The following is a 22,085-nucleotide window of genomic DNA, read 5'->3' as shown; positions in this document are numbered from 1 at the left end:
ACAGATTCCAGCCCAGGAAGTCTGAGCCCAGCCTGCTTTCTCCCACCTGTGTGGGGTTTGTGGGGAACCACTGGGAGCAGGTGTGGAGGTCAGGACCCACACCATCAAAGCAAGTTCATGCTCTTTCCTCCCAATGCCCTCGCCCAGAACCTCCCCAATTCCAGAGACTCCAAAATGTCTTAAACACATTTAATAGCTGCAAAGATCCATGTGGATGTGCCAACAAGCATTTGTCTTTCTTTGAAAGACTGGGCAAGAGAAGCGCCCCCTGCTGAGAAAGGTCCTGGTGGTGGAGACCAGTGGAGAATCGGGGTATCTTTCCTGGAGCAGGTAGGGTTGGACCTGGGTGGAAGGAAAGGTTGAAGGTAGGAGACTGCCTCCCCTGTGGAATGAACAGCTGGTGGCTTGAGGCCAAGATGGAGTTAACTGGGGGGAGATGTGACTGAGCAGCAGATGGGGTGGAGGACTGGGCTGGGAGCTTGGGAAGGCCCAGGACTCTCCCTTTCTGCCAAGGGGATCGAACGTAGGGCTTAGCCTGCAGAGACCACCCTCCTCTCCCCAGGGGGTAGGATTTAGGCAGCTGGAGCCCCAGGTGCTGCCTGCCCGAGGAAGGCAGCCCCGCCAGGTGCTTCCTCCCCTCCAGCCTGGCTACAGCGGGAAGCAGAGCCAGACAAGGACACCATCTCTCCAGAAAAGCCCCAAGTCCTTCAGCAGGCTGGGAAGGACTGAGGCAGGGACAGGGGGACAGGGAACATGAAGGTGATGAGCAGATCCAGACAGCAGCATGCCCCAGCCGTGTCATCCCCAGGGCCGCGGAGCCCCACCTATGTCTGCACGTGGGTCAGTTGGACGTCGCCCGCCACTTCCATGTTGTTGATGGCCGGCAGGTTCTTCAGGCGGTGGTAGTACTCAAACAGGTGCTGACCATCCACAGCTACCTTGAAGCAGTGGCCCTCACACATGATCCACACCTGGGCAGAGGCCACATCATTCGCACTCCCCTCGGAAAGTTCTCAGACCCAGACGCAGGCTCGCATCTCCCTCTGCCTACCTGCCTTCCTCAAACATTTAAGCAGGCCTCACGCCTGCCTTCAGGCCCACTGGGGGAGACACACTCCCCTCCACGCGTCACCTGTGCTGTTATATACCCCATCCGGCACGCCTCGCCCACGTGGGTAACTCTGCTCGCCCTTCAGCCTCGCCCTCCCAGCAAGTCTCCCCTGCCTTCCCCGCACCTCGAGCCCTCCTGGTCGGGTGTCCCCCACCCCACCCCCATTCTGCCACTGACTCCGAGCCTCTAGGGGCAAGAACACCGGCCTGGGCCACCTCTGTCCTCAGTGGCCGGCACACAGCAATGCCTCACACCTGCACAGCTGCAGTGCAGCCTCCTGACTTGTCCTTCCCGCCCCCCTCATTCTCCAGGAGGCAACAGCCACATGTTAAAACATCACGACAGCTGACACTTGTGGCACACTTACTGTGCCCCGGCCACTGTCCCAAGCCTGTCACAGACATTATTTCATTTCATCCTTCTACCTCTATGAGACTGATACTCTCATTAGCCCCATTTTTCCTTTAGATGAGAAAACTGAGGCACAGAGCAGTTAAGTCACTCGCCCCAAGTCACACAGCTATCTGTGGATCAAAGTATGCTCCTCTCTGGCTTGAAACACACTGACTTACTGCACTGAAATTCAGACTTCTTTCCATGGCTCTCCAGGCCCTACATTAATCACTGTCAATGCTGGGTGAGGAGCATTAGGGCATATCTAGAAATACGGACGTTCAGGCAGGGGTGCAGCCAAACATTGCTTTTTCTTTCTGAAGCTCCTCAGGTGATTTGCATGTGTAGTCGAGGTCACGAACACCTACTCTGTGTGATCAGGCCTCTAGCCACACCACCCACACCTGTCCTACGTACAAGCCCCTCACCTCCCTATCCCTAGACAGGCCCTGGCCATGACTGGTTTTGCAATGATAGCTGCCCATCAGGAATGACCCCCACCTTAGGCCTTTGCAAGGTGGGATGCTTCTGTCCATGAGGTCTTGGCTTACATTGTGGCCTCCTCTGAGAGCTGTCCATCTAAGGTGGGGTGTCCCCTGCCCCAGAGCTCACTTATCCCGTTATTTATTCTGTTTTGCTTTCTGCACAGACCTATTATTTCCAGTGATCTGTTCATGATTGTTGAATGAATGAGTGAATAAATGAATGACAGCTCATGGTTGGGTCCCACCTGGTACCTATGGACTATAGGGCCTCAGGCCAGTAACCTGCACTGGTGAATCTGCCCCATTTGCAAGCAGGAGGTACCACCAGCCACCTTATGTGGGACAGTACGGGCACAACAAGAACAGCTGCTGAATAGAAGATTCCTGAATATGTGGGGCACTTTCTCTCCGGGGCCCAGCCCTCACCCCATAGGTGTCAGTTCTCATGTGATTCGAGGGGCCCCCATACGCCCTCCACTCCCTTATTCTGTTAGCCTCTGGAGCCCCTCTGAGCTCTAGGCTGCAGCCCCTTACCGAGAAGCTCTGGCCTTGGACAAAAGGCATTTTTCGGGGCAGGCTTCGCTCCTCAGACCCCCAAGAGTTGTTGATCTGCGTGTTGCGGACCACGGTGTTCTCATTGAAGCGGGGGTTCAGGTGGAAGGCAATGTCATTCCCAGAGCGCAGGTTGATGTGGAACCTGGGGGTGGACAGCTCAAGTGGACCTCCTCTGCCCCCTGAGCCCTGAGCCCCTACCTGCCCCCACAACCTGCCCAGATCCAGGGGGATGACCAGGGGGACCTTGGGTTCCTGAGAGCCCTGGCTTACCTCTTGGCACCGGGCAGGATGGTGCCTGACACGATGATGCTCTTGGAGGGGTACAACCCACCCGGGATGGAGGTGAAGAAAGGCATCGGCTGTTGTGGGGAAAGGGGCAGGTCAGCTGCGGGGGGAGGGAGCTTTGTGCCAATTACTGTGAATTTGGACTGTCAACTAAGTTTGACAGCCATACCTGTGAATAATATATTTTCAAGAAAGAATTCCATGATGTCATTACTTGGTTCAGGAAATGCCAAAGGAAAACTTCAGCATTCCTCAAAGTCACGGGCTTCAACTGTCATGAAAAGAACTTCAGCCGGACACAAAAGGATACTTGGGTCAAGAAGGGAAGACCCTCTAAGATGCTTATGTCGAAGGGACAGTTTTAAAGGTGACAACTCCTTTCAATAGCCTTTTAATTCATTTGGATGTTTCCAGAACTTCAGCTTACAGAAGGACTGCCCTCATGTTGTAAGCCACCCATCACCTCCCACTCTGCCTGACACAGACAAGGCCTCCGCCCTCTCCAAGAAACCACTTACATAGGTTGGGGTGGGGTACGCCATAGGTGGGATGATAGGATTCTGTTGAAAGAGACCAGAAGTTCAGTTTGGGAATGCACACTCACACAGCCCCCCACCTGCTAGAAGGGGTGCCCTAGCGCGTGGCCCTTGGCTTCTCCCTTTCACCTTCCTTCCCAAGTCAGTCTTGGTGGGACTTCTTACCATGTTCTCTGACCTCATCATGGCACCTGCCTGCCCCTCAACCCTTCTACTGGCAGTTTGGCCTCCCATCTGATTCATGCTGGCAGCAGAAGCAGCAGCAGAAGCCTGTGACCAGCAGTGACATCCCGGGGCTTTGTCCCCAGGATGCAGGGCTTCACTCACATCCAGATGCTAGGACCACTGCGCTCCCCTTTCGGTGATGGAAGGACCGGTTTTCTTGCTGGTCCCTAGGGGACCTGCTTCTTAGGCCACTGGGTAAATCCACCCTGATCCAGAATCTCCATTGTCCCAAGGGGAATTTTTCTCACATGGCTCTTGAGCAGAAGGCCCAACCCCAAATACCCCCATCCTCCTTGCTACTCTGCTTTCTTCCTGCCTCTGAGACTAGAGTTCAGTCCTTGGTGAAGAGGAAGCGTGGTCAGGCTGTGATTTGACCAGAGCTTTCAGACTTACAGGGAACGGCTGTCCAGGGGTGGTCTGCACAGTGTGGATGATTGTTTGAGTCTACAAGAAAGAAACCCAGATTTGAATGGGCTCTCACCAGCATGAAGACCACCACCTGCCACCAGAGGGCACCACTTAACAGACAGCCTACGAGGTGAATCCACCTGGAGCCCCTAACCAGCCCAACCGCCCCCCGCCAGGCCCCCAGAATTGGCAAGTAGAAGTGTTTCTTCTCTCAAGGGGATGAGGTGGGGGCAAAGGTTTCTTCTACTTGGAGAAGAAATAGGCTGCACTTGTGGCCTGTGGCCCATCTTTCTTCTCAGGGGACTTTGTCTAGCGCAGCCTCACTTTCCAGGAGGAATAAGTAAATGTGGGGCCTCGGGCCCCGTGGCTGTTCATGGAAAGGTGGGGCCTTGAGCAGAAAGGTGGCAATTCAGGTTGTTCCCCAATTCATGAGGGCGAACCACTCCCCCACCCCCCACCCCCACACACAGTGGGAGAGGCCCGGTGCCTGCCCTGCCTCCTCCTTCTAACACGTGGGAGAAGCAAAATGAGAGGGATCCCAGGAGAACTCGAGAAACTTACGATGGGAGCTGAGTTGCTCTGCCAAACGCCTGGAGACTGACCGGGATGAGAAAAGCAAAACGGTAGTTAATGTTGCTGTTATATTCCGGGGGCGATGCTGGCAGAAACCGTGGTAAAAAAGGCCTCCCCAGACTCATGCTCGCCTACTTCCTGCCCCCCATCAAGCTTTCCAGAGCCAGTAGCCCCAGACTCTCCCCCCCAATCCATCCCAGGTACGCTCTGGTTGGGGGGGGGGGCACAGGAGCGAGGATGTGTCATTGGCTCCTCCAGAGGGAGAGACCACAGCCTCCCTCAGCTCCCAGAGGCAAAACCATGAAATGCAGTGCTGAATCTTACTGTCAGGTGAAGCCCTCAGTGAAGGCCCTGCCCCAGGCTCGGGCTCCAGCACTTCCACCGGGGAGGCACCCTCAGCTCCTGTTTCACTAGTGAGGCTGCGACGCTCAGAGAGGCCAATCCACTTGCCCAAGCCCCTCCAGGTACAAGTGATAGGATCCCAAATGCTACCCAGTTCTGGTTGATCATATCTGCCACACCCTGTCCTCTCCAGGCCAGAACCAAAGTCGGACTGGACTGCCCTGCAAAGACTCCCCGAAGCTTGCCCAGCCCTGAAGTCATCTCGGCAGGAAGCACATGCCCTCTTGGGACCTCGATGGACTATGGAAAGCTGGGTAGAGAGGCACCCCTTCCTATAGCCCCCCACCGCTCCAGTAGCCACAGGAAGGGCTGGGCCCTGCTTCCCTTATTGTTCTAACCCTCTCCCCCCCAGACTATCCTTGCCCTGGCCAGTCTCCCATTCTGCTGGCTGTGCACGCCACACCCCACATTCCTGGAGTCCCTGCTGCTTGCTCAGGCACTGTGCAAAGTGGGGGGATACAGATGAACAAGCCACAATCCCAGCCCACAACGGGCTTGTGGGTGTGGGGGAGGAGGGGCCGGAGTGACAGGGACAGACATGTAAGCACAGTTACAACAGGATGTGGTAGCTGGCATAGCACGGATATGGACGAAGTCCACCGGGTCACCGGGGAGCACCCGATGATGTTCCAAGCACCAAAGATGCTCCAAAAGAGTGACATTTAAGCAGAACATTGAAGGGCTGGTTAAGGTCAGCTGGGGAGGGGTGGCGCAGAATGCTGTCAGCACTGGGATTGCAGGTGCCAAAAGTATGGTAGCCCAAGAAAGCCTCAAGTGAGGGAGTGTGGCCAGGAGGTGGGCTGGGGCAGGACTGGGGGGCTGGGCAGGGTTCTGCACATCCTGCTGGGGAATCCAGGCTTTACTAGAAGACCTTGAATGGAGCCTTTAAGATGTTTAAGCAGGGAGAGGATGCAATCAGATTTGGATGTACAAGGGTCAGGGTCTCAGTGGGTGGGGTGGGTGGGGAACTAGACCAATGGTCTTTGTAGTCAGGGGTCAGATGGCCTAGCCTGAGGAAGGCAGTGGTGTGCGGATGGAGAGGCATGGGAGCACCACAGGGGTAAGGAGGGGAAGAGAGAGCCAAGGCCAACCCCCAGGTCCTCAGCTCGGCCCAGGTGGTGTGGTGCAGACAGGGCAGCTATGGGTGGGCATGATGGGGCCTGCCTGCTGGAACCAGCCTCTTGGACCCTCTGTCCTTCCTGCTGAGTGCTCAGCCTCCAAGGCCTCCACATCCAACTCACTTTTGGCTTTCGCCCCTTGGGCCTGGGTGGGAAACAGGCAGTCTGGGGGAACTGCATCGTGGAGAAGGCAGGCTGGGTAATGGTAACTCGGGTGTTCTGTTAAAACAAAAGGCACCACAGCGTGAAGAGAAACATTAGTGGAGCTAGAGGGCAGGCGCCTGGGCCAGAGGGAGGAAGCCTGGCAGGAAGGGGAGGGGAGGGCACTCAGGATCACACGGAGGGCCAGAGGCAGGGATTAGGCTCCAGCGAGGGACAGCAGGCCACGAGCTCTCTCCCCACACCCCTACTCCCCTCCATCTCTCTCTCGTTCCCTGCTCTCTCCCCCCAGTAGGGAGGGAATATGAGAGATTAGGACAAAACAGAAAGGAGCTTGCATCTGTTGCAGGCCTACTGTGTGCTTTTCTCATCTCAGTGAGCACAGACTGAAAGTGGTGACAGCAGCTCCACCCAGCCTCCTACAGGCCTGTGGGAACATAGGTCCAGTGTCTTCCATCCTCTTGGTTTTCAAAATGGCCAGAAATCCAGATTTCCATGTGATACCACCTGACTTTTTCTTTTTAAATTGTGGTAAATAAGATTTCCCATCTCGGGGGATCCCTGGGTGGCTCAGCAGTTGAGCGGCTGCCTTCAGCCCAGGGCATGATCCTGGAGTCCCGGGATGGAGTCCCACATCGGGCTCCCTGCATGGAGCCTGCTTCTCCCTCTGCCTGTGTCTCTGCCTCTCTCTCTCTCCCTCTGTCTCTCATGAATCAATAAATAAAATCTTTTTAAAAATTTCCAATCTCAACCAATTTAAAGTGTACGGCTCAGTGGCATTAAGTACATTCCTATGATGGTGTAGCTGGTACCACCAGCCATCTCCAGAATGCAGAAACTTCTTCTCCTGACCTTTTATTTTATTTTTTTTTTCTCCTGACCTTTTAGATGCTGGCAACACATTCAAAAACGTTAAAACACAGAGAAGATCAAATAGAGCCTGGCGTGGGCCCATACAGGCCGTTTTGTGACCTCTGACATATATTGCCACTGGGACAGCAGTGACTATGCCCCTTCCACAGATGGGGGAACTGAGGCTGGGGGAGGCAAAGTCGCTTGTCTCAGAGCCTGCAGTGGATGACAACGTGCAGACTTGAGCTAGATTCCGTTAGATTCCCAAATTCTTTCTGGATCCACATGGCCTCCTGACCGTGGTAGAAGTAGAGAATGAGAGAGGAGTGGCCTGGGAGTCTGAGAGACTGAGGCGAGTGTTCTGGACAAAGACAGGAACACAGAAGGACAAGACAGGGGAGCTGGATGGGTATCCCCAGAGTCACCTGGGTAGGAGATTGGCTGTTATCATCAGGCCCACCCAACAGGAAGTATAGCTAGATGGGGCCCCACACTCGGCCTCTGAGACAAGTGCCAAGTGGACAATCTGACCTGGAAGCTAATGTAGGACAGCTGCACAGCCCCAGTGATGGAGAGGGTGTCCACACAGTGGAAGGGCACGCGATGTGAATACTGCATAAAATGGCTCCCGTTCACCATCACCTGCCAAGACAAATGCATATTCCAGAAGAGGGGTCTCAGGCCAAGGCAGAAGATCTGTGCCCCTGCTCCCAGGAATTAAGACCTATGTCTGGTTTTCACATCTGTCCCCTGGGAGGTCAGGGGCACCAGCCTTCAGAGCTTACATGGAACATGGCCTTACAACAACAAGATCCAAAGTGTATCTGAACCTAGTCTCTAATTGGCTCTTCTTGACTTTTTGGGTTCTTATGGTTGTTTATTGCAGTCAGTTTCTCTTTCTAATCTGAGCTTCCCTGAGGTTTTATTTAAATATGCATAAACATGTTCATAGGGAGCAGAGGAGAGGCAACCCTGGGTTGTACATTGAGTGGGAGGCACATCCACCCCCACATGGAGGACAGACACGGGGATACTCCCCCCCCCACCTGTCTCCCAAGCCCAGATACACCACTCTGTTTACCAGTGCAATGCACAACAAAACTAAGCCATCCCTAGAACCTGGATAAAGCCTGAACAATATAGGGGCACCTGGGTGGTTCAGTCAGTTTAGTGGCTCAGGTCATGATCTCAGGGTCCTAGGATCAAGCCCCACATCGGGCTCCCTGCTCAGCGGGGAGTCTGCCTCTCTCTCTCTCCCCAGCTTGTGTTCTCTCTCTCTCAATCAATTGAATGAATGAATGAATGAATAAATAAATAAATAAATAAATAAATAAATAAATAAATAAATAAATCTATCTAAGAGAAAGAAGAAAAGGCTGCAACAACATTACTGAAAAACAAGTGTTATCCTGGACCTGCAGTGGAGGAATGGCTACAGCAAAGGAATAGGATTAACTAGAACTTTAAAGATCTGTAGGGCCAAAAAGCACCATGGTGATGTATCTAGTTCTTATTTCCTGAGTAAAAGAAGTGATATGTGTGCCTGTAGATGCAGGGGAAGGTGTGTGAGGAGACTGTAACCCCAGAAGCACCCCTACAAGGGGAAGGTGCTGCTGGGTAATGGCACTGCACGTGTGATTACTTAAAAGCTCCCATGCTTTATAGGAGGCACCTGGGTGGCGCAGTTGGTTGAGAGTCCAACTCTTGATTTTGGCCCAGGTCACGGTCTCAGGGTCGTAGGATCAAGCCCTGCATCAGGCTCTTATGCTCAGTAGAGTCAACTTGAGATTCTCTCTCCCCCTCTCCCACTGCTTGCACTCTCTCAATACATACATACGTATAATCTTTTAAAAAAAAGTGAAGGCTCACATGCGATGGGGCTGGGAGGTAGACAGCAGGAAGTGGGGGTCACTGCTCACCTTGAAATCGCAGCTGTTCACCATGAAGCAGAGCTCAAATGGATTCCCCATCTGGAAGGGCATATGCATCTTCCTCTCCTCTGACCCCCAGGATCCTTTCTGCTTCGTGTTACAGACCACATATCCACCCTCCTCAAAGCGAGGGTTGAAGTGGAAGGCGATGTCACTGTCGCTGTGGCCACTATGAAAGTTCACAGCAAACCTAGCAGAGGGAAAGCAGACAGCCTTCTGTAGCCTGGTTTATCGCCCGCAGAGGGGGCAGCCTTGTGCCTTTGAGCCTTTGACTTGGGATTGTGTCAGTCTGTAGACCTGGACCTGCGTGCAACTTGTATGGCAGGTTTGGGCCTGTCCTTGGTTGGTTACTATCCTTCCTAGTCACCTAATTTGTACTTCCTGTGTTTTTGTGCAGTGATTGCAATTTGCCCTTACAGTGTGATTTTCCAAAAATACATAGGAAATGGGTAGAGAAAAATGTTGACACTAGCAACAAGAAGCATAGGGCTTGAACACGGATTCAGATTTATATCAGAGACGGAAGTCAAGAAATGTGCCCAGAAGCAAGTGACTTTCATGCCAAGTTGATACTTGGAGGCCATTCATTCTCCATCAGCTCAATTGCAAAAAAAGAAAACAAATTTAAAGAATGTGTGAAATTGGGCACAAGGGTGGCTCTGTTGGTTAAGCGTCCGCCTTCGGCTCAGGTCATGGTCCCAGGGTCCTGGGATGGAGCCCCACATCGGGCTCCCTGCTCAGTAGGGAGTCTGCTTCTCCCTCTACCTTTCCCCCATTTGTGATCTCTCTCTCAAATAAATAAATAATATCTTTTTTAAAAAATGGGGGAAGAAGAAGGAGAACATGTGAAATTGATGAAATATACCTACAAAGGTAGTTACTAATAGAGAAACATCGATTAAACAGTAGCTCCAGGCATAAGAGATTTCCATATGTCTGTCTGTCTCTCAATGGAGGTTGGCTTGTGTCTCACGCATGATGTGTGGGGAGGTGGCCCTGAAGTCAGCAGGCAGGCCTGGACCCAGATCAGACCCCAGCTCTGCACTGTTTGTCATTTGTGATCATCCTGAACCACACTACTCTCAGGTCACCATACCCTGGGAGCTGAGTGACTTCTTTTCTCTGGGGATGCTTAGTGAGGCGGTGTTCAGGAGGCCCCCAACCAAGTAAACGCCCGTTCCTATCTCTCCTCAGAGGAAGCCCCCTCACCATCAAAACCACCTTTGGGTACAGCCATGGCTCTAAGGTGAGGAATTAAAACAAAGAACTTTGCAAAGAGCCTGGCTCACAAAAGGGGCACAATAAACGTTTGCTGGTCCTAAAACAAGTTCCAATCTGAGGTTCTCCTCCCAGGTACCTCTGTCTTACCCCAGCCTTCCCTGAACTCAGCACCAGCCTCATTTGCCACCTGCTTCTCGGGGTCACTCTGGTCTCCCCAGCTACCGCCCAGTGCTCTCCTGTCATCCACAGCCCCCACAGCGTCAAGCCCAGGGGTGGGCCTTAGGAGACATTCTATTAAATTCCTGCAGAGCCTGCTTGATTTCTTGCTAGAGGACGTGAGTTCTGGATATTGTCCTCAACACCAGGTAGCTCCGAGCCAGCAGGCCCCACAGGAAACTGCCATGGCCCTGAACCCAGCCAGCCCTCCTTCTGAGAAAGGAGGCTGCCAGGGACTCTGGAAGCAGCAGGTCTAAGCCTGTATTCTTCTGGAAATGGAGAATATTGTTTCTGAAGTGTCCCTGGGTGGGCAGCCCGGGTGGCTCAGTGGTTTAGCGCCTCCTTCAGCCCAGGGCCTCATCCTGGAGACCGGGGATCGAGTCCCATGTCAGGCTCCCTGCATGGAGCCTGCTTCTCCCTCTGCCTGTGTCTCTGCCCCTCTCTCTCTCTGTGTCTCTCATGAATAAATAGATCTTAAAAAAAGAAAGAAAGAAATGTCTCTGGGTGTATTTTTCCCTCCAGCTTAGAAAAATCCTTAGGGGCACCTGGGTGGCTCAGCAGTTGAACATCTGCCTTCAGCTCAGGTCGTGATCCCAGGGTCCTGGGATCGAGTCCTGCATTGGGCTCCCCATGGGGAGCCTGCTTCTCCCCCTGCCTGTGTCTCCGCCTCTCTCTCTGTGTCTCTCATGAATAAATAAATAAAATCATAAAAAAGAAAAAAAAAACAAATCCCCACCTTAGAAAATCCCTGCCCCCAGGGAAGGATGAGGGCAGGAGCTTTGGCGGGGGGGGGGGGGGAGGGGGGGGGGGGGTGCGTCTCTGTTGGACAGGATGGGAGTAGAAAGCCATCCTGGTGCTGGAGGAGAGAGAGGCAGGGGGAGAAAGGGACATTCAGAGGCCGAGGCCCCCAAGTCCCCTGCTGGTAAGGAGTAGGGAACTCTTGGCCTTGCTCCCCTCAGAGTCTCCTGGGGGCCCTGAGGTCTCTCAGAGAAGACCCACGGTCTGCATGGCCATATCCACCCAGCAGGGAAAGCCAAGGTGGAGGAAGTTGTCTAGAATCGAGGGCCTGGGAGTGGTATGAAGGGATCCAGGAGGTCCCAGACCCCTGGGAGGTGATGAAAGAGAGGACCAAGAGAAGGGCTTCCAAGAGAGAGGACCACGTGTCCTCTGTGTATCCCCCAGGTACACAGACCCCATGCAAACTGGGCAAGAGCCCCACTGCCTCATGCCACCTGGACGCTGCAGTCGTTACAGTGACTGCACGAGCTTCAGAGGGGCCTCCAGCCTCTGCAGAGATGGCAAGCTCCTCCCTGTTCCCCGGTGATGCTCCCTTGAAAAGGAGGAGGGGGAAAGGGCACGAGAGGGGTGTTTGTATTTTGAACCAACTTAGCATTTCCCTGAAAAGATCTTGAAACAGAGACCAAAATGCACTTGATAACAAGTTTAAAATAAATCTAGATCAGCCAAATGAGGGTTCTGGGCAGTTATGGGAAATGAAGGAAGTGATACCGGGCCGGGCACAGGCAGCTCAGGGGGTGTTGGGTGAAACAACCTGAGCTGATGGCCGCCACGGTTTGCTAAGGGCAGAGTCTGGAGGAAAGAAACAGTTCCAGGTACCTGGTTCCATTGCAGTAAAGAATGGTCCCACTGATTGTGATTTTAAGTCCGTCCTGGAGACCCCCTTGGATTTTCCCGGAGAAGGGGACACCCTGCAAGGAGAAAATGCAGGTCAGTCAGTGGGCCTGCCTCTTCCTGCTTGTTCGTCAGCACTTGCTAGCGCGGCCTGGGTGTGTCAGGCCCGTGCAAGGGCGTCTCAGCCTCACAGATCTTCCAGGCCTATGAGGAAGCAGACTTGAGTCCAGGTAGCTCCACAGACATTCTGCAATTGTTCCGGGGAGACTCTGGGGCTCCGAGAGTTGTGATGGGGCACTGGCATCCCTTGAGCATCTGAGAGGAAATGACAGTTTCTAAGAGGAAGAAGTAGCATGTCCACAGCCCAGAGATGGGAAGAAGCCAGGGTAGTGATGAGGGCTGTGGGACCCCAGGCCAAGCTCCTAGCAAAAGCCCCAGGGCCCTGGCTGGAGACTCGTAATGCCCAAGGGACCAAAGAGACCACCAATGTGTTCTAGAGGATAAACCTTCCGCTCGTGACAAGGCCAGGAAGAAGGCATCCTCCCCTGCTCCTGCCCACCCCACCCCCGGGACTATGGTGACCACGACTTTGCCCTCCCAGCCACCTCAGGTAGCACCTCAGTCCCAGGATCGAGTCCCGCATCGGGCTCCCTGCATGGATCCTGCTTCTCCCTCTGCCTGCATCTCTGCCTGCCTCTCTCTCTGTGTCTCTCATGAATAAATAAATAAATTCTTTAAAAAAAAAAAAACTTTAAAAAAATGGATTTGATGTAGCCTCCACAAAAAAAAAGAAGAGGAAGAAGGAAATTCTTTGAGAACTGATATGAAATGATGCCATTTGTATGTAAAAAATGGGTGGGGGAGGCTATAAACATGCATTTAACTTATTATAGATGAAATATGTGTGGATGGATTCAAAGACACTGACAACCCTGGTTGACTCTAAGGAGGAATGGGGGGCTGACTCCACTGCCCCAGACATCCACATTCCAATCCCCAGACTTTGTGGATGCTGTATGTCACCTTACAAGGCGAAGGGGACTTTACAGGCGTGATTAAGTAAAGGATCCTGAGATGGGGAGGTTATCCTGGATTATCTGGGTGGGCCTCCAGGTCCTCAGAGAGGGAAGCAGGAGAACAGAGTCAGTAAGTAGGACATGTGACAACAGAGGCAGGAAGCTGCTGGCTGTAAAGATGGCAGAAGGGACCCCCAGCCAAGGTAAGCCAGCTGTCTCTGGAAGCTAGAAAAAGCAAGCAAGGCAAGATCTTCCTTTGAAGCTTTATTGATACTTCTAAATTTCTGACCCCCAGAAGTGTAAGAAAGCAAATTTGTGTTGTTCTAACTCTGGCGGGACAAGGCTGTGGTGCAATTTGGGCACGTGAGGGGGGGGGGGGGCCACGCACATGCACAACTGCACACTTCTATGAGAAAGAGAGAGAACTTTTGGATTTAAGGTCCCACAGACATGGGTTCGCCCCCCTCACCACCACCACCAGTTCCTTGTGCTAACAGCTCTCCTACTGGGCAAGTCACTTGACCTGTCTGCACCCAGGTCCCTTCTCAGAACAATAGCACTGCCTGACAGTGTTCTTTAGAGGATTAGATGAGAGCCCCAGTGGTGTCCAGGCCTTTGACAATGGCAACTGTTTGCATCAGGATGAATTAATCCCTCTACTCCTGGCTGTGCCTGGAGCCTGAGGACTTCTTCCTCCTCTTCCGGCCAGGCTCTACAGGTGTGAGGGTGGGCAGCCTCCATCTGGAAGCCCCGTGTCACCAGAGGACCCAGCTGGCAGAGGGGGCTCACCAGCAGGAGGCAGCAGGAGACTTTTAGCCAAAGGATGCTGCCCACCCCCCAGAGGTTCTGCGGCCCTTTTGGTGACTTAACCTGCCCCTATTACCTCAGTACCCAGTATTAGTGCACTTTTACAGAGGAAACTGAGGCACAGAAGGTTTGGTAGTTTGCCCAAAGCCACTTACCTGGTCAGCAAAAGCATGGGGTTGAAACTCTAGCACTCGTGCCCCATAGGCTGCTTCTCAGGATGAAGCACAGAAATCCTCTCCTGGCTCACCAAACGCTTCCCCAGACCAAACATTGAGTCTTGTTCTAATTGTGGTTCCAGATTCTGTCCTGGACCTCTGATAAGGCTGACCAGGTGAGGCGGGTGGCAGGTGACACCATGGGCAAGGAATGGGGGCCAGACTCCCCAGGCAGCCTGGCCGTGTGACCTTCCCACCCCACTTTGGAGGAAGCAAGGTTCCCACAGCTGGATGTCAGTGGGCTGTTTGGGAGAGGGTGCCCATGAGGGTGGGCAGGTGTTCCTGAGCCTGGGGCGGGGTGGGGGTGGCTGCAACCATCTTATTTCTTGTCTGGACTCCAAGGCCCTGTTTTAGCTCACTGTTGCCCATAGGAGGATTTTCCTTCTGATTTGAACATCTCAGATGCAAGGATCGGAAAGTAAAAACTAGTCGCAGAATAATTAAATGTCAGGGCCTGGGAGGATCTTGGGGATTCTCTGTCTGATGGGGAAGGAACCCAAGGTGACATGTTTTTGTTTTTGTTTTTGTTTTTTTTAATTGGCATTTTATTTATTTTTTAAAGATTTTATTTATTCATGAGAGACACACAGAGAGAGAGAGAGGCAGAGACACAGGCAGGGGGAGAAGCAGACTCCATGCAAGGATGGGAAGGAACCCAAGGTGACATGTTTGTTTGTTTTTTTTAATTGGCATTTTATTTTATTTTATTTTATTTTATTTTATTTTATTTTATTTTATTTTTATTTTTTTAAAGATTTTATTTATTCATGAGAGACAGAGAGAGAGAGAGAGAGGCAGAGACACAGGCAGAGGAAGAAGCAGACTCCATGCAAGGAGCCCGATGTGGGACTTGATCCCAGGTCCCCAGGACCACACCCCAGGCTGCAGGTGGCGCTAAACCGCTGCGCCACCAGGGCTGCCCAGGTCACATGTTTTGATCCTGAGAGTGCCATGGAAGGCCAATCACTAGGGCCTGATCGGGCTTCCTCCAGAGACCCGCCCCCACTAGCAGTGCCAGAAAAGAGGCCAAGCAGGCCTCCTGCTGAGGTGGGTTCCAGTGTGGAGCCTAGCAGCTTCCCTGCTTCAGTGGCTGCTGCCCACCCCATGCCCATCCCCCCATCCCCACCCCCCACCCCCCACCCCCCAAAGGCCGCTGTCAGCCCTTTGGCCCAGGCCCCTTGGGAAGCTCAGAGGGGCTCTGCTACAGGGCAAGGCCCAGGACACTAGCTTCCTAGGCCTGGGGCTGCTGCTTGGGTGCCTTCTGTTATCACTGCCCTCTTGGCCAGCACCTCCCTCTTCTGGGGATAAGACAAAGCACTTCCCTTATCTGCCACTTATCATCTGGGCACAGTGACCTTAACTTCTCTGAGTCTCAATTTTCCGTGTATTATGTGGGGCTAATAAGGCTCACAGGGTTTATTTTATTTTATTTTTAAGATTTTATTTATTTATTCATAGACACACAGAGAGAGAGGCAGAGACACAGGGAGAGGGAGAAGCAGGCTCCATGCAGGGAGCCCGATGTGGGACTCGATCCCGGGTCTCCAGGATCACGCCCTGGGCTGAAGGTGACACTAAACCGCTGCGCCACCAGGGCTGCCCAGCTCACAGGGTTTAAACAAGATCTGTGCAGACAGAACCTACACGCATGTGGCCAAAGGTACAAAAGGCAGCCCTGGGACGCCTGGGTGGCTCAGCGGTTGAGCATCTGCCTTGGGATCAGGCCGGCTCAGGGCCTGATCCTGGAGTCCTGGAATCAGTCCCCTATCGGGCTCCCTACAGGGAGCCTACTTCTCCCTCTGCCTGTGTCTCTGCCTCTCTCTCTCTGTGTCTCTGTGTGTCTCTCATGAATAAATAAATAAAATCTTAAACAACAACAACAACAACAAAAACCAAAAGGCAGCCCTTTGAGCCACACGCTGCAGGAACAGCCCACTTCCTTCTCACTCCTGAGATGGCCCCTCTACAGACTCCCTTGGCCTGCCTCTGCCTTAGCTTACCTCTCAGGGAGCAGAAACCTCCTCAGGTCTTCCCTGCTGCCTCCAGACTCCTAATAATACAAAACACTTCCCAAGGACCCCCAGTGTGCCAGGCACTGTTCAAACACTCGAGACATGCTGCCTCTCAAATCCTTACTTAACCCTAGGAGGTGAGCTTGAGGATGATCCCCATCTTACAGATGTGGAAATTGAGGCCCAGAGAGGTCAAAGTAACTTGCCGGAGGCCACCCAGCTATTCAATGGCTGGACCCAGTCTCCAAAGTAAGCTCACTAAACTGCCACGCTGGGCTGTTGGCCTCCCTCAGGAACCCTGTTTATTTCCCTGTTCGTACAAGCTGTCACTCTCCCAGTTAATGTTCATGCCTGTCTCCCACTCCCCATTTCCCCTCACCAAGGACAGGCTCCCAGGGGAGCTTGGTAAGCATTAGTCAAAGGCACAACCCCTGGTGATCACCAGCCCACCAGCCCTGGGAAGCAGGGGAGACCGGCTTGGGGTTGTGTCAGGATTGCCTCACTTAACTTTGCCCATCTTGTGTCCTCTTTGGGACGTCTGCCCTCTTCACCTGCTGCCACCCCAGAGTTACCTCTCTGGGGACCCAGTGCATCCTGGGGCCCGCACCACCCCTGCCCGCAGCCCCGGAACTCACCGGGCTCAGGTAGGGAGGCTGGGAGCTGCTGAAGGCCATCTTCACACCACCTCTGTGGCCACCAATGCTCTTCACACCAGCCAGCGGGTCCTCTGCTCTGGGAGGAGTTATTACCGGGGAAATAGAAACCAAAGCAAATTGGCAGTGACCCAAGGAGGAGGAGCCAGGGGCAGGAGGAAGTGGGTCTAGAAAAAGAAAGCAAGTAGTGTGTTGAGGGGGGGCTGGAGGTATGACCCAGGCAAGGATGGGGACACTCCCCACCCCAGTGAAATCTTCCCCCTCCCCTCTCCTTTGCTCCACCCCTTTCAGAAAGCCTTAGAGAGCCTAGATAAACATCCTATGAGTGAGCCTGCATTTCTCTTCCTGCACCCTCATTCCCTCCTAGCCACCCCCAGAGGACCCTGATAAAGGCAGAACTTCAGGTCTGTGCTGGTGCGCGCGCGCTCTCTCTCTCTTTCTCTCCTCTCTCTTTCCCTACAGCCTCCCTGTGTAGCCCCTGTGTGCCCTGCAGCCCCTATGACTTGTGAGTAAGAAACCTCAAATTTTCACAGGTCCCCGATGGTTGCTGCTGAGGTGTGCCTTGTAGGCATAAGAAGAACCAAAGGGCTGGTCCAGCCACAACACTGACTCCAATGCGGGAAATATCTGAGGGGGTCTCACCACAAGTGGTATGAGGTCAGTGAGCACCCCAGGTATTTCTAGCCTGTAGCATCACTGAATCGGCTGAGACAAAAGCAAGAAGAGTTTGGTGGTTCCTTAAAAAACTAAACATAGAGGGCACTTAGGTGGCTCAGTGGTTAAGCATCTGCCTTTGGCTCAGGGCGTGATCCGGGGGTCCTGGGATCAAGTCCTGCATGGGGCTCCCCACGGGGAGCCTGCTTCTTCCTCTGCCTATGTCTCTGCCTCTGTCTCTCATGAATAAATAAATAAAACCTTAAAAAAAAAAAAACCTAAACATAGAATTCTTTCATGATCCAGCATTACCACTTCATAAGTGCCATAAAGAATTGAAAGCAGGGACTCGAAGAGATATTTAAAACCCATATTTATAGCAGCATTATTTATAATAGCCAAGAGATAGGAGCAACCCAAGTGTCCATCGTTGGATACACGGATTAAAAATGTGTGTGTCTGTGTGTCTATAGAATGGAATATTATGCAGTCTTAAAAAGGGGGGAAATTTTAACATAAGCTACAATGGTGGATGAATCTTGAAGACATTACACTGAGTTGAAAGAAGCCAGTCACAAAAAAACAAACGCTATATAAGTTCATTTACATGAGGTATCTAGAGCAGTCAAATTTATGGAAAAGAAAGAGAATTGTGGTTGCACAGGGGTTGGGTCAGGGGAATGGGGATTTGTTTAATGGTTATGGAGTTTCAGTTTTGCAAGATGAAGAATGTTGTGAGTCGATGGCAGCACAACAGTGGAGAAGTACTCGATGCCTTCAAACTGTACACTTTAGAAAAAACTGTACCCTTTAAAAGGGCTAAGATAGTAAGTTTTATGTTATGGGTGTTTTACCACAATTAAGAATTTTTTTAGGGGCGCTTGGGTGGCTCAGTGGTTGGGCGTCTGCCTTTGGCTCAGGTTGTGATCCCACCCAGGGTCCTGGGACCCAGTTCTGCAACAGGCTCCCCGTAGGGAGCCTGCTGCTTCTCCCTCTGCCTATGTTTCTGCCCCTCTCTCTCTGTGTCTCTCGTGAATAAATAAATAAAAATATTTAAAACAATAAAATAAAAATTTTTTTTTTAGAATGTGACTCTAGGGATCCCTGGGTGGCTCAGCTGTTTGGTGCCTGCCTTCGGCCCAGGGACTGATCCTGGAGTCCCGGGATCAAGTCGTACGTGGGGCTCCCTGCGTGGAGCCTGCTTCTCCCTCTGCCTGTGTCTCTGCCTCTCTCCTCTCTCTCTCTCTCTGTGTGTGTCTCTCATGAATAAATAAATAAAATCTTTAAAAAAAAAAAAAAAAGAATGTGACTCTGATGGTCTGTATTGTCAGGCCAAGAACTGATCACTGTGGGGTCTCTGCTCATTTGGTCTCACAGGGCTGAATCCAAAGCACTTCCTGTTGGTCTGATAAGGGCGGGCGGGCCTCCAGGGCTTTCCAGGGGAGACCAGACCAGCTGACAAGGAATCTGAATCTCACGCTAGGGGCTAGGGTAGGCGAGGGCAGAGGAGGGAGAGGAGAGCCAGGGCCAGAGCAGAGCCAGGGCCCCAAAGCAACGCAGCACCTGCCAGGAGGTCCCCAGGGAACTCTGTCGGTCTCCTCACGACTGAAGGGGAGAAGTGGGCTCTCAGCCGGGGATTGTGGGGAGGAAAGGTCGCCAAAGAACTTCCCAGGCAGCAAAGGTGAAATCCTGGAGCTGAGTTCGGCCAAGTTTAGGAAAGGACAGAGGCAGCGAGCAAGAGAGGGAGTGGAGGAGGGCAGAGCCCACAAAGGCAGGGCCCATCGGAGTCCAGACCTTACTTCACAAGCAGTGAGGAGCCTTTAGAAGTTGCTGATTTTTTAATCAAGGTAGAAACTACAAACAGTGAAATGCACCGGTCCTTAGTGTAGAGGGGAAAAAGGTGGTAGATGTCTGCCTGCGTGTAACTACCACGGGCATCAGGAGGGAGGACGTCTCCCGCCCCCAGGAGATTTTCTTTGCGGCCTGGTGTGCCTTTGTATGGGCAAACCATAATTTATCCATTCGTTCTTCTGCTGGTGGAGATTTGTGTGGCTTTCAGCTTTATCTCTACAGCTGCTGTGAACAACGGTGGTGTGCGTATCTCCTGGCGCACAGACGCATGGTGCCTGTAGGACTCACCGCAATGTGGGGTAGACAGGTCTCCCTTTAGCGGCCTAGAAGGTTTTCAGCAGATAACAGACACAATCAGATGTGTAGTTTGGGAGAATCACACAAACTTCCGTGTGAAGCCTAGAGAAGCTTCGGCAATGGTGAGGGTCAGGGACTCATGTTCCAGTCTTGTACTCAGGAGGGTGTCTTGTACAAAACAGCAACTTAACAAAACTCTAGCTTGCAACTTGCTTCTTCCTCCTTTCTTGTGCAACCAAAGGTTGACCTTGCACTCCAGAGTGACCCCAGGGAGACCGTGTCCTTAATGATCTAGATAAGATTGACTCGAACCACATGCCAAACCTCAAAACTTTCCAAGGACCATTGTTCAATTTTGGTGTGTGATGAAAAGATCAGATTCTCGTGGATGTTGGCTCACAACTACTGTTTCCACACATTTACATAAATTAAATGAGTTCCTTTTATCTTTCCTTCTCTGCCCTCCTGCCTGTCAGGGGCCATGCTCTTAGCCAGGTCACTGTTCTGCTTCTCAGATAGTTTGGTGAGAAAAAGCCCGTGGCTTGCATTCAGACAGACCTAGGATTCATTCCTGAATGATATGTATTGTAAATCCTAGGGCAACTACTAAAAAAAATAAAACAGAGGATAGCGAAGAGAAGATAAAAATGTAGAAAAGACAACGTACCTTGGATTAAAAGGATACCTTTTAATCCAAAAAGAAAAATCAGGAAAAGAGGGAAAAGCACAGCCAGGACAAATAGAAAACCAGCAACAAACTAGTCAACCTAAACCCAGTTGAATCCATGATGATATGAAATGGTGAGGGACTTGACACCCCAAACCAAAGGCAGAGATTGTGATGACGGGTTAAAAAGCAAGACCTAGGGGCGCCTGGGTGGTTCCGAGGTTGAGCGTCTGCCTTTGGCTCAGGTTGTGATCCCGGGATCCTGGGGTCGAATCGCACATCAGGCTCCCTGGACAGAGCCTGCTTCTCCTTCTGCCTGTTTCTCTCTCTCTCTCTCTCTCTCTCTCTCTCTCTCTCTCTCTGTGTGTGTGTGTGTGTGTCTTTCATGAATAAATAAATTAAATCCTGGGATCCCTGGGTGGCGCAGCGGTTTGGCGCCTGCCTTTGGCCCAGGGCGCGATCCTGGAGACCCGGGATCGAATCCCACATCGGGCTCCCGGTGCATGGAGCCTGCTTCTCCCTCTGCCTGTGTCTCTGCCTCTCTCTCTCTCTCTCTGTGACTATCATAAATAAATTTTAAAAAAAAAATTAAAAATAAATAAATAAATAAATAAATAAAATCTTAAAAAAAAAAAAAGCAAGACCTAGAGTGATGTATTTTTTAATTCTGGCATAATTTACATACAGTGTTGTATTAGCTTCAGGTGTACCATAGAGTGATGTGACAATTCTATACATTTCTCAGTGCCCACTATGGTAAATGCACTCCAAAACCCTTCACAGGGTAGTATGTTTTAATTGAGACCTCTTAGTTAAGCTGGGACTATGTTTCCTGAATATTCTCTCTTTCTGCATAGTTCTGGATGCCACAAAACAAGTTTTGCTTGCAGTTTGGAAGGAGGAACTGGAGTTGCTTCCACACCCAGACGGTTGCCACTTGTGGGTGTTATTGCTCACCCGCTAGCTGTCCTGTTGGCGTGAGGTAGCGGCGGGGCCTGAATTCAGCACCACTGCATCTCCTCCTTCACCTGCTTCTGACTCTGCTCAGATGTGTGATCAAAGGCTCATGCTTTTCTCCCAGGACATGCTCATCATCAAAGAGAGAGGCTTGGAGGCAGTGAGAGAAAATGTGTTCCACAACCTCGTGGGTTCCACTGATTCTCAGAGGTTCCATTTTTGTCCTTGCTCTGCACATACCCCTTTGTGTCCCTGTCCTCTTCCGGACTGCCTGTCCTGCTGACTTCAGACTGTAACAGTGAGCGTAGAAGACTACTTGCCCAGCTCCCACAATTACAGATTCCTAGTAACCACATCCTACTCAAATTCCTGCAAAGCACATTGGAAAATTGTTCTGGTAGTTTCTTGCAAAGTTAAGCATACCTTCCTTATGACCTAGAGATTCCACTCCTCAGTGTTTACTTCAGAGTGAAAAAAATCATATGTCCACACCGAGACCCATGTAAGAATTTCATAGCAGCTTAACACATAGCCCAAGTATCCACCAAAAAACAGATGAACACACTGTAGCATAGCCACACAACAAATACAGTAATAGAATGAAACAAACTACGGATAAACACAATATAGGTAAGTCTCAAAGATATTATGCTGAGAAAAAGAAGGCAGTCACAAAATGTATGAATGCTTCCATTTCTATGAAGTTCTACAACAGACACGAGCGGCCCATGATGAAGGAGTGCAAACAGGGGTGCTTGCATCCCCACTGGGGTTGGGCAGGAGGGATCTTTCTGGGGTGATAGAGATGCTCTCTGTCTCAACAAGATCAAGGTACTTGTCAGAAATCACCGAAC

General features: G+C 51.8%; 1 protein-coding gene across 4 annotated transcripts; it reads right to left on the bottom strand.

The window, feature by feature from the left end:
• Window positions 1-175: 175 nt before the first annotated feature.
• On the bottom strand, window positions 176-17,346 carry LGALS9 (galectin 9). Of its 4 annotated transcripts, XM_026016214.2 has the most exons (12): window positions 16,788-17,346; window positions 12,088-12,179; window positions 9,022-9,223; window positions 7,634-7,744; window positions 6,215-6,310; window positions 4,560-4,595; window positions 3,984-4,034; window positions 3,348-3,389; window positions 2,815-2,903; window positions 2,524-2,686; window positions 825-971; window positions 176-342 (listed from the first exon to the last, which is right to left on the bottom strand). In XM_026016214.2, the coding sequence occupies exons 1-11, from the start codon at window positions 16,824-16,826 to the stop codon at window positions 825-827; spliced, it is 1,068 nt and encodes a 355-aa protein (XP_025871999.1). In that variant the 5' UTR covers window positions 16,827-17,346; the 3' UTR covers window positions 176-342. The 4 variants fall into 4 exon arrangements, with proteins under 4 accessions (XP_025871999.1, XP_025872000.1, XP_025872002.1 ...); XM_026016215.2 differs by having other exon boundaries at window positions 176-971; XM_026016217.2 differs by lacking the exon at window positions 6,215-6,310.
• Between the last annotated feature and the right edge of the window lie 4,739 nt (window positions 17,347-22,085).

This window comes from Vulpes vulpes, chromosome 2, assembly GCF_048418805.1.
Source record: "Vulpes vulpes isolate BD-2025 chromosome 2, VulVul3, whole genome shotgun sequence".
NCBI lineage: Eukaryota > Metazoa > Chordata > Mammalia > Carnivora > Canidae > Vulpes > Vulpes vulpes.
Note: the sequence above shows the minus strand (reverse complement) of the source record. Positions and strands in the feature narration are given on the sequence as shown.